Source organism: Neolamprologus multifasciatus, chromosome 7, assembly GCF_963576455.1.
Source record: "Neolamprologus multifasciatus chromosome 7, fNeoMul1.2, whole genome shotgun sequence".
NCBI lineage: Eukaryota > Metazoa > Chordata > Actinopteri > Cichliformes > Cichlidae > Neolamprologus > Neolamprologus multifasciatus.
This window is the reverse complement of record NC_140445.1, coordinates 37239241-37254476: the sequence shown is the minus strand read 5'-3', so window position 1 is coordinate 37254476 and position 15236 is coordinate 37239241. Positions and strand designations below refer to the sequence as shown.

At 39.4% G+C, this 15236-nt stretch overlaps 1 protein-coding gene across 4 annotated transcripts in view; it reads left to right on the top strand.

Annotated features, from left to right (window-relative positions):
- The window catches only part of dcc (DCC netrin 1 receptor), a 389213-nt gene that overhangs the window by 235367 nt on the left and 138610 nt on the right, over positions 1 to 15236 (top strand). For all 4 annotated transcript variants that reach the window (XM_085168991.1, XM_085168990.1, XM_085168994.1 and 1 more), the window contains exons 9-11: positions 10800 to 10954; positions 11603 to 11751; positions 11871 to 12009. In XM_085168991.1, the coding sequence (XP_085025117.1) occupies positions 10800 to 10954; positions 11603 to 11751; positions 11871 to 12009 (443 nt within the window). The remainder of the gene's footprint in view (positions 1 to 10799; positions 10955 to 11602; positions 11752 to 11870; positions 12010 to 15236) is intronic.

The window sequence follows — 15236 nt, the reverse complement described above, 5'->3', positions numbered from 1 at the left end:
AGTTTATCTTATCTTACATTAATAACTAACCTCATACTGTGGCTGGATTATCTCAGTTGTTCTCCCCTACTAAAGTTTGGTCCGTTTACAGCAATTTTTCATGCAATTGCATTTGTCAAAAAAAAACATCGGGAACTTTTATCAAGTGGAAAAAAGTTAACGTTCATTCTCCAGGTTCACTGTGGTATGCTTTGGTATGCTAACATAGCTGTGTCGCTAGCGATCACTAGCACAGCATTATATACCATCTAGCCTAACCTAACTTCAGTAACCCTACAAACGTCACTATTGTGTAGTTTTCTGTCTTCATTCATGTTGGAAGTGATAGCAGAGCTGTACGTTTTATTTTTTTCCAGCAGTCTCTTAGTCAGAACATGATATATCATGCTTAGGTAACTAGCGAAACCAGCAAGCTAACTTCCTGCTAACTTTCTGCTAACTTCTAATTCTGTTAAATTTAATAAATTCTGTTTTCATGGATGCCTGGATGTTAAATTTAATTGTTACACCTAGTAAAGCAGAAACACTGATCATTTTATTAAAGATGAAAGAATTTACACAGTGTTCGTTTGGGACCTGATGCGGACAGAGTTTTGGACCCAGATTACTCTGAGCCGCGAGGCTCCTGACTACGGTAGCCATAACGCTCAGACAATCCATCAAGAGGTGCGGCTTCGTAGCTTAGCAAAGTCCTACTAAAACATTTTTTGACAGATTTTTGAGTGCAGTGTACCACATAAAATCTGTTCGAGGTCAGTAAACACAGCCGGAATTCATAGATAAGGGGCACCAGATTATAAGGTGCACTGTCGATTTTTTTGGGTGAGAAAATTAAAGGCTTTTAAGTGCGCCTTATAGTGCGGAAAATACGGTAATAGTAAACGTCTACGAAGGCTGCCAACAGCACTTAAACCTGGTTCTAACTAACCTGGTCATTTTTTATCAGTGCTCATATAAATGAATTGTGTTGACTGTAATAGGGTAGAAGCAGCTAGCAATCAATAGCAATTTAATCAATGTTCACATAGGAAAATAAGAAAATCAACAGCTATACAGACACTCTGAGAAAACAATAAAAATCAACTGATTAATTGTTCTAATTAGAGAAACCTTCAATCATAAAGTGAAAAAAACATCTGTCCGGCAAAGCTTATATTATAATATGTATTATCTCCTATCTCTCACACAACCATAAGCTCTCATTCAGCTCCTCCTGCTGAAAGACACCCAACTTTGGCTTTATAGTTACAAGCTCTATAAACACAGACACGATCCTGCACCTAACTAGACGTAAGATTTGGGGTTTGGGTGATAGAAGCAAGAAAAACAAGGTGGAAATCCTTGACGCAATTACCCAGATCCCAAAGTTTTTCCTAGAATATTTTACTTATTGTTATTTAAACAAAAGGAGAATTTTAAAAAGAGCAGCATGAGAGATTAACCCCTTTCTGATTATTTCTTTGAAAATGGATTAACTGGATAACCATTAAAGTATACATTTGAATTCTTTATTTGCATTTATATGTTTAAAAAAATCTTCATTTGCAAAGTTACAAGAGCCATAAATGCTCAGTTGAGGTGGGGAAACGATGTAATCACAGAATTGTAAGATGGTGAAAAATATCTCCTCGCCTAAAGAACGGTCAAGGTGATAAAGGATTGAAGAAAGAGAATCATTGCATAAGCAAAAAGATTTGGTGACCCCATATGTGACAGAAAAGCTGAGATGCGCTTTTTTAAAACACTGAACATTTCTGTGGCTTTCAAACCCCAAAATGCACAACGCCAAAAATTGTAATATATGTAATATAATGGGTAAAAGAGTGCAAATTGTAACCACCATATAATGCTGTGATTGCAGGCAACATCCAACTCTCTATGAATAGTACTCATAACCACTAATCACTGGTCATGACAGTTTGCGTTAGGGCTGTTCGATATAGCGATATATATCGGATGACGATATGAAAACGTCTATTGTTTCATATTACCCTATCGTTTGTTTCGTGGTGTCGCAAAATAAATTGTTTACTGCAATATTTTTTCATCGTCTTAATGGTTTGGTTATGAAAAGTCTGACATGGACTAAAATTATGCAGGAAACCATCCCCACCTCAGACTCAAACATGGCAAACCTCTTCTACCACCTACGCAAGAGTCACGTAAAAGAGTATGGAGAGAGTTTATGGATGAGAAGCAAAAAAAGAGACATCAGGTGCTCAAAAGAAACCTTAGACTCATGCTTTTCACACCGTGCAATATATACTGACAAAGAAAATGGCACAAACTTATATCTAAAAATATTCAGTTTCATGCATCGGTCAAAACACTCGACTCCAGGTACACAACGCCAAGCTGAAAACACTTCACGCAACTCAAGTTTCCCGAGATTCCCAGAATTTACTGAAAGTGTAAAATTTTTGTGATATATATCGTTGTCAGGATGATAAATGTCTTATATCGGGATATGAGATTTTGGCCATATCACACAGCCCTAGTTTGCATATTAATAATCGTGAAACGTAGCACATGGCTATTGTTAGTCAGTGGTGCTAGTTTCAGTCATTGGTCTTATCTTTGGTATGATGCCATGTCATTACAAAGTAATTGCCAAGACATTTCACACAAATCCTGAAGTCATGCCTTGTGGCTCCAAATGAACTATCTGCAGATTGGTAGAGCTGCGTGGGCACATCCTCTGGCAACCAGGATGTGCCCACGCACAGTAATATCTGTATAAAGTCTCTACATTATCCAATAAGAAGTGGATGAGGTATTTTTGCCTGGAACAAGCTGGCCAACAGTGACATTGTTTTACAGAGACTTGCTGCTTACTTGGCTGAAAAAGATAGACGAACTAAAGTTGTTGACTCAAAGGCATCTGCAACCAAGATCCTGATTTAGCAGTTGTTAGCTTATAAAGGGATAAAAGTCTGATGGTACAGAGTTTTATACTAACAGTGTGTAAAAGACAACAGTGCATTTCTTAGATCACGACTCTGGTGCACACAGCAGCTCAAAGCACTGAGTAGAAAAAGCTCTGGGTGACACATTGGTGACTCCCCTGCTGGTGTTAAATGGTTACCTCTGACAGTCGGGGCTCCAGCTGAAGGCTTTCACATCCAGGCTTTTAAGCTTTGTTACCTCAGAGACAATCTAGGCCTGCAGAGCTCTGGGCCTCTGAACGGTAGGCTGGACAAAAGAGCCACTGAAGTTTGTGTCATGAAACGATTCGATAGAGAGATTCTGTCAGTCCTAATGACTTACAGAAGGAATAGAGGCAGAGGTTTTGTCAGTTCTAATGACTTTGAGAAAAATGCCGAGATGGGTTTTGTCAGTGCTAATAACTTGCAGAAAATGAGAGGGGAGGGAGACTGAGAGAGAAAACAATGAAAGATTACAAAAGAAGGGGAATTGGCTGGGGGGAAGGGTGAGGATGACTTTTTTTGTCAGCTGTAATGACTTCCTGGAAATATATTGACAGCAAAATAGAGAAATATCTGGGCAGATCAAGAAAGAAAATGGAAAAAGAAAGAAGGCAGAAGGATGAAAAGATGTTTTGAGTAGACATCTGTGCGAGTCATCACACCTCTTTCCAGAGCAGGTCATACTGATTACTGTTATTTTCAGGATATGTTAGGGTTCTCATAATTACCATCATTTTACATGCCAATGATACCTACTCCTTTCTCTTTTCTTTCTCTCTTAATGTTCCCCAGCAATAGCCATTATTTTGGACTCAATTAGCAATAAAATTAGAACACGTCCTTATACATAGATGCTGTGAGACCAATAAGATGCACAGTTAAATGTAGCCTAAAGCCTTTGACAGGAACTACTATAGGTTTCACTTCAGTTAACCCACCTGACAGGTATTGAAACTTGTTTAATGTTAGTCATTATTAGTCTCTGGTTCTCTTCCACAGTGTGTCATTTGCCCTGTATCCCTCCCCTCAACCCCAACCAGTCACGCCAGATGGCTTCCAATACCTGAGCCTAGTTCTGCTTGAAGTTTCTTCCTGTTAAAAGGGAGTTTTTCCTTCCCACTGTTGCCAAGTACAGGGGGTCATTTGATAGTTTGGGTTTCTATCTAATACTGTGGGTCTTTATCTTACAATATAAAGCTCCTTGGGTCAAAGTAGTGGATCAGCTCATATAAAGATGTCTCTATATCGTTTACTACCTGCTTGTTGAAATAGCAAAATGGGCAAATAATACGAAAGAGTTTGAGTTGAGAGTTGAGATGATATAAATGATCTTCAAGTTGCAGTAGATGTAAATCCCTTTGACACATTTCTGGCATTTAATTGTACCAAGATAAGTACTATTACAAGACCTGACAAAAAGGGGTATTGGGATATCCCTTGGTATATCCCAAAAAAAAAAAAAAAAAAAAATTGTGTATATATATACAGTGGGGCAAAAAAGTATTTAGTCAGCCACCGATTGTGCAAGTTCCCCCACTTAAAATGATGACAGAGGTCAGTAATTTGCACCAGAGGTACACTTCAACTGTGAGAGACAGAATGTGAAAAAAAAATCCATGAATTCACATGGTAGGATTTGTAAAGAATTTATTCGTAAATCAGGGTGGAAAATAAGTATTTGGTCACCTCAAACAAGACTGTGCTGGAAGGCAGGGGATATTCAAGGAGATAAACAGTTACCCCAGGAGAGCTGGACAGGGCCATAGAAGGTCCTTAATCTATCAGCAGGACCAGTATCTGCTCTTTTATGCAAGGAGGAACTGGACGAGCACTGCCAGAGCTACAAAATGACCTCCAGCAGGCCACTGCTGTGAATGTCTCCAACCAGTCAATTAGAAACTTACTTCATGACGGTGACCCAAGGGCCTGACATCCTCTAGTGCAGTGTTTCCCAACCTTTTGGAGCCACAGCACATATTTCACATTAGAAAAATCACACGGCACACCACCAAACAAAAGTGTTACAAAAAGCATATTGATCATTTTTTCCCCACGCACCAGGTGTAGCGGAATTGGCTCGGTTTGTCCGCAGTATACCTTTTTTGTTTTTTTCTGACCACTACTCATGCTAGGGCCTTCATCTGGGTCAAAATTTTCTCCGGGACCCAGGTCAGACTGACTACTTTCTCTTTTCAAATATTTATCTATTGCTATTACACACTGTGTAGTCTCACAGCATGACTTATGTAATTTCTTCTTCGTCTTCTTCTCTTTTACTGGCAGTTGGCAACCCATTTAATTAGAGCAAGTAATTGTACTGCCCTTTAGTGGAAGAGAATGTAATTGTTCTGCCCGTTACTCATGCCGAGTACTAAACAGGTGGAACCAGATAATCTTCCATGGCACACCGTTTGGGAAACACTGCTCTAGTAGGCCCCATTGGCATTTAGAATACCAGTATTGTCACATCCACCACTGGCACCATGTGCTTTTCACAGATGAGAGCAGTTTCACCCTGAGCACATGTGACAGACATGAAAGGGTCTGGAGAAACAGTCGAGAAGATGTAATGCTGCCTGTAACATCGTTCAGCATGACTGGTTTGGTGGTGGGTCAGTGAGGATCTGGGAAGGCATATCTGTGAGGGACAGAGCTCTACATGCAACAACACCCTGACAGCCAGGTATCAGGATGAAATCCTTGGACACATTGTCAGACCCTAACCTGGTGTAGTGGTTCCTGGGTTCCTCCTGGTTTACAACAATGTCTGGCCTCATTGGACAAGAGGACCCAGGCAGATCCTCGAGGACAAAAGAAATGATGCCACCGACTCGCCCCCCCCCAACCCTCACCTGACCTAAATCCAATGGAACACCTCTGGGACATTATGTTTCAGTCCACTTGATGCCTCCAGGTTGCACCTCAAACTGTGCAGTCTGAGCTCAATGGTGTCTTGGCCGCGATCTGAGAGGAGATCCCCAGGACACCATCTATCATTTCACTCTCACATTCACACACTGGTGGAGGCAGCTACGGTTGTAGCCACAGCTGCCCTGGGGCAGACTGACAGAAGCGAGGCTGCCATATCGCGCCATCGGCCCCTCTGGCCAACACCAGTAGGCGGTAGGGTAAAGTGTCTTGCCCAAGGACACAACGACCAGGACAGAGAGCCCGGGGATCGAACCGGCGACCTTCCGGTTACAGTTACGCAGCATATAAACTACTGAGCACCATTTTCAGTTGTTGCAAGGACATTTTGGCAAAATGAACTAGCCTGCTGCATGGTGATGTTTTCAAAATCTTCGTTTAACATTAGCAGTATATTTTCTAATTACATGCATTGATGTGTGTTATTTAGAGTTTAATGTGAAGCTTTTGAATGCTGTAATTGTAGGTACATTGAAGCTGCAAATGCTGTTTGTAATGTTAAAGAAGTAAACCAAATGCTCAGAGTGAAAATGTGCCAGCAGTATGGGACAATAGGCGGTAAATTAATAATGCTATTTATAAATTTAGAAAGCCTGTTTAGTGCAGGTGAGATTTTAGTGCCATGGTGGAATTTAGTCTCACTTAAGAGCGATGTTGTTGCTGCTAAACTGCAGCTATATTGTGACCCCAAGGCTGATGAGATTAGGGTGGAGCAAAAAGTCTGGAGGGTAAGGAAAGGGAGAGATAAAAACAGAAAGAGGTGAGATCCTTAGAGAGTGGGAAAAAATGACTAAGAAAGGCCAGCGAGATGAGAAGGACTCAGTAAAGATGTACGCAGAGGAAGAACTATTTTTTTCTCTCTCCGTGGGTTATTTCTGTTCGAGCCGACTTACTGCCCTCACACGGTGGCCTTTTCAAGGCCAAACAGAGTTCACTCTGTATCCAGCCTGCTGGTTACCTCCACATCCAGCTTTGTGTCTCTGCCTTTTTACTCGACAGCCTTGGAAAAAAAAAACATGGATTTATATACCCCGAGAACTCCACTCACCTTTTGTGTTTTCTTTAACCTTTGTGTGTCACTGCTGCTGCCGGTGATAGCGCTTGATTTGGTGCTCTGTCAGTGTGTCAGATTGCCATGTAATTTACCGTGTACATCTGTGGTCTGCAGATGATAAATTCTGATAACCTCTTGACAAACTGCCCCCCCCAAAAAATCACCTAAGGTCCTCGTTCAGAATGGCTGATATACTGCACATGGTGTAAGTTGTCTATTGAACAATTGTGGGAAGCTTAAAGAGGATAAGCGCAGCAAATGCTACATCCGTTTTAATCATAGTATGAGCAGGCCGCTTTGTCATTGATCCTGCCACATGCAACAATCTTCTCTCAGTGGCAGTGTGTGGAATTACATGAAGATCTTGGTAAATGAACCTTTAGAATGGAATTCTCAAGTAAAACCCAAATATGGTGTAGTTAATGACCCTAAACACAACCCTGAGCAATCTGAATAAATAATAATAATGGATAGCATTTTTGAGACCCTCAAAGCGCTTTACAATGCCACTATTCATTCACTCTCGCATTCACACACTGGTGGAGGCAGCTACAGTTGTAGCCACAGCTGCCCTGGGGCAGACTGATAGAAGCGAGGCTGCCATATCGCGCCATCGGCCCCTCTGGCCGATCAATTATATCAATATATAATTGATGTTTTTATTATATTGTCCTCATACCTTTTGATTAGCCTTGTCTCATGCTTTCTTGCTTTGTGGTAAATCTTTGTTCTGTCTTCACTGAGATATTTGAATGCTAATCAATAAACATATCAATTCAAAGAAAAAAAAAAACAAAAAAAACAAAAAAAAAAAACAACCGGTCGCAGCAGATGGCCGCCCCTCCCTGAGCCGGGTTCTGCCGGAGGTTTCTTCCTGTTAAAAGGGAGTTTTTCCTTCCCACTGTCGCCAAAGTGCTTGCTCATAGGGGGTCATATGATTGTTGGGCTTTTCTCTCTGTATCTATGAAGCGCCTTGAGGCGACATTTGTTGTGATTTGGCGCTATATAAATGAAATTGAATTGAATTGAATTTTATTATTTGCTTCGAGCCCTGTGTACAGGAGCTGCATGCTAAAAGATCTTTTGTTAAAAGGGTTGGCGTAATAAGCAAATGCTTCAGCCAATACCTTTTGATTAGCCTTGTCTCATGCTTTCTTGCTTTGTGGTAAATCTTTGTTCTGTCTTCACTGAGATATTTGAATGCTAATCAATAAACATATCAATTCAAAAGAAATAAAAGTCAGTCAGCAAAGACAAAAACAAGGTAGTAATATGACAATTTTACCCTTTAAGGTTAGGGTTCATCCTTATCAAAAAGCAGTAAAGGCTCAACAACCAGTTAAAAAACAACCCTTAAAACCTTAATGTCTTTAGAACACCAGTTAAATTGTTACACTCAGTCCAATTCACTTTACTCAAATAGCAAAACTATAGCTGTAGTGGAAAGTTAAAGGTAGGTGGTGGTTTGGTTTAGGAGGCTTATTGCTTTCCCCCATGCATTCTCCCATTTGCATTCATCATCAAGGTTGCTCATTTTGTCAAAAATCCCATTGTAATACACATGATTAGCCTCAGTCTTGCCTCTGCCACATGCCCCTTAACAATAAAAGCCAATTCAACTACAATAACAGAATACTGCTTCTGCATCTGACAGGAGATGCTGCTGATAAGGTATCCTTATGAGTCAGTACCTGGACCCCGCTCTAAGACAAAACGGTGGCTGAAAGGGGTTAGTTTTTCACATGATTCCTGTTGCTGTACTGCTTTATATCTACCCATATTAGCCAACGGCAGTACAAGAAGTAAATGAAATCAAGTAACAGTAACAGATTTTTATAACTTACCAGGAAGTCCTATTTTTTGTCGTCTGTCTATGTATAAATGAAGTTGACTCATACAGCTCCAGCCACTGCCATTAAAATGGAGACCCCCCATTTCTGATTATCAGCCAGAAGACTGAGATTTATGTACCATTTGTTTGTCTGTGGTTTTTCTTTTCTTTTCCATTTGCTGGTTAGATTGAAGCCCTAAACACTGCCTATAGTTGTCTAACATGTTAGGTTTAACAACAATAACCTGACACATTGGTTTAATCCACATTTAAATGTGAGTCTAGTGCTGTTTTTAACAGAGTTTATATGTGACAAGCAGGGAATGAGACACGTTTGTGTCAGGCTTGCACAACAAACAAAAGAAGAAATGTGTTCTCACCTTTTGAACTGATTGATCCGTGCTTTTGTAATGAGAAGAGAAACAGCTAAGTGTTCTTTTCCTGTAATTTTAAAATACAGCCGAAATGCTTATAAATGAACATATTATATCTGTTGTTTTAAATCTGCACACACACGGTGTTTGTAGGAGTTATAAAGAACTACTTCTTAGAGAACAGACACATTTTACTTGTGACTGCTCTGCATTTTGTACATATTGAGACAAATTTAAATCCTCTCTAGTATTTAAAAGACTAAGCTGCAGGATAGACAGTTTTCTAAACTACAGGTTTTATCCAGCTGCTGTAAAGGAAAAAAGGGAAGTTCAACTTGTCACCGTATGTAGCTGTTGACACCATGCTACGTCCAGTGGAATAAAAACTTACAAGTCACCACAAAGTCACTGTTATAAATGTGCAGACTGGAGTGGAATATGATGGAAATTACCACAGAGAAAAGAAAAAACATATAATAGAGGCTGGAAAACGGCTTTTAACTTTGTGAGGTGGGTGTAAGACAATTATCTGGGAGGTTTTATTCACTCATTTGCAGTGTTTCACTGGGGAAAACATGATGTAAAACAGTATTGGAAATGGGTAGCTCAGGAAGAGACAATTTGACTGAAGCTAAAAGCAACTGAAACTGTGCCTCAGTGTTTTTTAATTTAGGGAAGTAGCAAAGATTTTGGGCCTGGAAAATGACTTTACAAGTGGATTGTTTTCCATTAAATATTTCCCTCTAAAAGCAACAAGCTGACACTTTACGGTGTCTTACGTTAAGGTAGGCTAACAGAGCCCTGTTGCAAATCTACAGTTAGCAGACATAAAGTTAATTTGTATTTGTCCCACAACTCTAAGCTATGACTGTGAGAGTCATTCCTTATGTTAAACCTTCTTGAAATGAGCTGAACAGACATGCACATTGAACTAATGATGAGCTTTTAATTGCACTGAATTCATTACTGCTTATTTAAAACCTTTCACACCATCCCCGGCTACAGTAATTTATTTACAGTACATATCTGAGCAGTTCCCATTTCCCTTCTGTCTGAAATAAGGATGAGTTACAAAGTTCTTTTGTGCTTCTCAGTGGTGAAGTCAAGATTTGGCATGCAGTGAACATCAGTGCAGGGATGTTTTATCTGTTTTCATCAAAAGGAAGCAAAATCCTGCTAACATAAAGTTTCCTTTCATGTTTTATCTCCAGGAATATTTTCAGTATTCTTTATAAAAAATGCAACAGCATGTTTTCCTTACAGTGAACTGAAGCCCCAGTGTGTGTGTGTGTGTGTGTGTGTGTGTGTGTGTGTGTGTGTTTGATGTTACTGTGGAAACATGCTAATCATCGCATCTGGGTTCGTCTCATCTGCGGTCTGACGATTAGTTGAGAACTGCGAGGCTGCAGAGGTGCTGTAATCTGAGGATTAGCAGCAGACAGTGAGGGATTACACAGATTGCAGCTGATTACAGCAGCGATTATCTGTGCTGTTACAAAGTGGAGATGGACTGTAAACCTCCCAGTTTACGTATATTTAAATAAAACCCTAAATAAATAAAAAAGGATGTAGTTATTACATGTAATTACAATTACTTTTGGGAAAAGACAGTTGGTTCTTTTTCCTTTCTTTTCTTGTTTTTCCTGTAATTAGCAGTTAATCCGTGGTGCTTTTTTCCATGTTAGGGAGAGGTCAGTGAACGTGTCAGAGCCGGAGTCTCTGGAGCTGACAGTTTCCAACCTGAAGCCAGAGGAGAGCTACAGCTTCAGAGTTGTCGCTTATAACGATGTTGGGCCAGGAGAGAGCTCCGCCCCCCTCAAGATCACCACAAAACCTGATCGTAAGACACAAACACTCCTTCACACACAAACACACAAGCTCAGTCATCTGTATAAAACTTCTTTTTCTTTTTGCACATTATTTCATATTTTGGGTCAGACTACAGTTGAGCTCAGTGAGGCAGACTGTCAAGATCAACATCAAGCTATGGAGTTCTCTGTTAGCCAATAGCAGAAGGAGAAAATAGGTAGAAAGACCCAGGCATGCTGTGATGCATGGATGGATCCATGGCTGTTGTTGGTTCCTTACACATCCTTTCTCGTGATCTCACTCAGGTGGAAAACAAGGAATGTCTGGCCCAGATGTGGCCCACATTTGGCCTTGAATAATGTCCGAGTTATATAGGCCAGATGTTACTATAGCAGGCTCACTCAGTGGGTTGTCTAAGCTATTGTAAATCTAAATGTCAAATCATTAAAAATGCATCTGATTTTCCGGTCAGTATATTTCCTTTTTTTTCTCTTAAGACATTAAACCTGTCTATGCTTAAATTTAGTGATACTGGAGTGAAATAGGCCTTTATTTTAAAATGATAGCTAGCTATCCTCTTGACTCTCATGAAAATCAGATCATTCTGTCCCTGCAGTAAAGGTAACACATGTCTAAAAGTAGCAGCACTGGTAACAGAAGTGTTTGTGTGTGCCTTCAGTCCAAGTTCCCAGCAAGGTGGAGTCTCTCCGAGCATTGGCTCTTTCTCCAACCTCCGTTCAGGTTAGCTGGGAGCCACCCAGCTTTCCGAACGGCCCCATCCTGGGCTACAGGCTGCTGTGGACCGAGAGCCCGTCGGGCAAGGAGCAGGTGAGCTCCATCACCAATGGAGTATGATGCTTTAGATAGTCTGAGTCATTGTTTTGGAGTTTATTTGACCTTATTCGGTTGTTTGTTGAATGTAATCAATACTCTGTGTTTGTGTTCAGAGTGTGGAGGTGAATGGACAAAACTACAAGATGGAGGGACTCAACAAGTTCACAGAGTACACAGTTCGAGTTTTGGGCATCAATCGCTATGGACCAGGGACTGCCTCAGATGCCGTCAGTGTCACCACCCAATCAGATGGTGAGCTGTGTCTTAACATTTCCTCATTTATTCAGTGTGGAAAATCACATGTATAAGGAAATGAAACATGACATGACCATGTTATAACAGAAGGAAAGTCACAGGGGCTTTTTCTCTGTCACTGAAATTCCACTGGTCTTCAGTGTCCCATTATCCACTCTTTCATCTTCTTTTCTCAGTTTTGATAGTAACCTTAACATCCACTCACTCACCAGTGAACAGCATTTGTGTTGTATGAATCACATTTGGGTACGCAAAGAGGTAAAACTTCTTTATAAAGGAGTAGATATAGTTCTGTGCACATCTTGTCCACTATTCCCACAGTAGTCTTCAGGAAAACATCTCCAGAATTCGCCAGGCCTTTTGTTCCATTATCTGGAAAAAAATATAACAAACTATTTCATAATGATCTGGGCTCTGGGAAGGCCAATATATGATGGATCAGATACTTTTACCCTGGTTTTTCATGGGGCATCAAAATCTGATGGTACACAGCAAATTCAAAAGTGTTAAATGTTTTGGTGTTAGTAGTCTTAGAGTTAATTTTACTCTAAGTAGAGTCACATGCTTTTAATGTAACTCTGAGGTGTAAAATGATAGTAGTTAAAATCGAGTGTTAAAAATGAGTGTTTCTATTTCAAATCTGGAGGTGTTACAATGGAAACATTAACTCTTGACCTCTTAACTCTGAACTCCTAGAGGGGCTATGACACTAATAGAGTAAATTCACAGACTCCGCCCCCAGCACGGCTCCGATCGAAGCTGAAGTGAAGCCGTTTCAGAACATTTTGCTCTACATATTTGAGTTGTTTGCCATGCTTGGTAAGTCATTTTTTCAAAGATTGTTTCAATTATTATTATTAGCTTTTACTTCTGTGGCTCTTTGGAGTTGAGACAAAGCTGTGTGAAAGGCATTAGCCATGTTGCTCACTGATAGCACCGCTCGCTGTTTTAGCTAGCTGAAAGGTATTGTTTTCGGCAAATACCACAGCCTTGAAAAAAAGCTTGCATGTGAATTTTCGGTTAAATTTTTTGGTCAAATACACCTAAAACAATGTCTAGAATGTGAAATGTTGGTATAATGGTGCTACTTGAAGCCTGAAAACGATCTCCCATAAAAAACGAGCAAACAGCAGTAGCAGATGTCCTGACTGGTTCTACGTTAGCATTTAGATCCCTCCAGAGTTTTGTGCACACGGTTTAGGTAAAAATGAAAAAGGTTGAGGTTTTACATTTAGTTCAGTACTACCTGTTGCCTGGGTCCTTATCTTTTGGGAAAATACTTTACACAAGTAATGTCTCAAAAAGGATTCCCTTTTTTTTTTTTACACTGTGCTGCAATTGATTTGTGCCATTAATTAGTGTCAACTAATTTTTATTCAATCTCCACATAGGATATGCTTGTGAAGATGGAATATGGGGGAGAGCAGAAGTGCGTTGAAGTTCCACAAAGTGATGAATGAAGGACATGCATATTGTATTTTGTATTTATTGAAATAAGTGATGAGAATGCTGTTATTTGCATTTACCAGCTCACCTATGTCAGACCTTTTGATAAACGAAATTCTAATGAAAGTGAGAACATGTACACTGTTACATCTTTCAGAAAATGTTTTGAAATTGTGGTGCACAGTTCAGAATAAATGTTTTTCAAAAACCATTGCGTCTTTTTAGTAAATGTTTATTTCCAAAAGAAATTTCTAGAAGTTCAGAACAGTAAAATTCCCGCTTTTTAGAATTAATTAGAAGATAACTCTTACGTAGTTAAACTATAATACTCTTTGAGAGTTAATATATAAACTCTTAACACCAAGTGTTAAATTATCAACTCCAGAGAGATTTGGTGTTTAACACTAAATCAGAGTTAACATACCAACTCTCCAAAAAGAGTTAAATTAACACTCTCTGGTGTGGACCCATATAGACACTTTAAAAGTGTTGAAATCAAATCTGACAGTGTTAATTTGGACATGCTGGATTTGCTGTGTACTTTTCTGCATTCATAATTTAATACATTTTGATAAGATCTGCAAAACCACTGGATGCAAGGCATCCCCAAACCGTGACAGAGCCTCCACTGTGTTTTACAGGTTGTAAGAATGGCTTCTTGACAGCCACCCATTCAGTGAAACTGATTTTTTCCCCCTATTTCTTAAGGACATCACTTTCAGATCCTGTTCATCTGGTGTAGATAGTTTTTAAGGCCTGCAACCTTTTCCTTTGCTCTTTACTCTTCTCATTGCCTCAGATTTTGTAAGGATGCAGTGCACAGTAGGGGTGGGGGAAAAAATCGATACTGTGTAGTATCGTGATATTTTGTTTGCTAATAATGTATCGATACAGGGACAGCAGAAATCGATATTTTGTTACAAAAAAGGTTTTTGTGCTCTGACTTCAGAGCATGTTGATCCTTTTTCTGAGCAAGAATCCTGACATTCCTTCACTGTCCAAATGTGTTTAACTTTTTTTGGCAGCAATAAACATGACAGTTTACTTATTATAATTTAAGACATGTTTTATTTTAATTAAGTTTAAAACTTTTTTATTTAATGTAAAATTATATTTTGTTTTAATTTACTTTCAAATTCTTCAGTTGCTGAATGGGCTGCATAGTTTTCATAAACTGCATAGTTCAGAATAGCTATAATTGTACCAGATGGTTGCATTCAGTTAAGTTGGACTAGACTGTAATACAAACCATTCAGTTTGTCAACAATAAAACTGAAATGAGACAAAGACTGAGTGTGAGACTTTGATATTAGATAAAATGAATATTGATAACGTTTACCTTTATGTACAGAATCTGAATATCGCAAAATATTTTAAAAAATTGCAATAATATCGTATCGTGCGTTAAGTATTGTAATAATATCGTATCGTGGGATGTATGGTGATTCCCACCTCTAGTGCACAGCATGCTGAAATATGCCAACTTTTACCAACAACTTTTGAACTGTTGTGCAAGAACACTTTGAGAAAATACAAGAAAGTCTGGCATCTTGAATGCAAACTATAACGAAACGAGGGGTGACCAAAGATTCTAACCTAACCCTCACCGTTAATACATCTCTGGAAAATTGGTGGACAAAATTGGAGGGTTAAAATAGCAGCTCACTGTCTTCTTTGGGTTGTGCTGTATATATATAATTTTTGGCTAGACTGATTAAACACAGTACAGTAATAAATACAGAACTTCTTGAAAGAATTGTCAGCGTCATACAGTAACA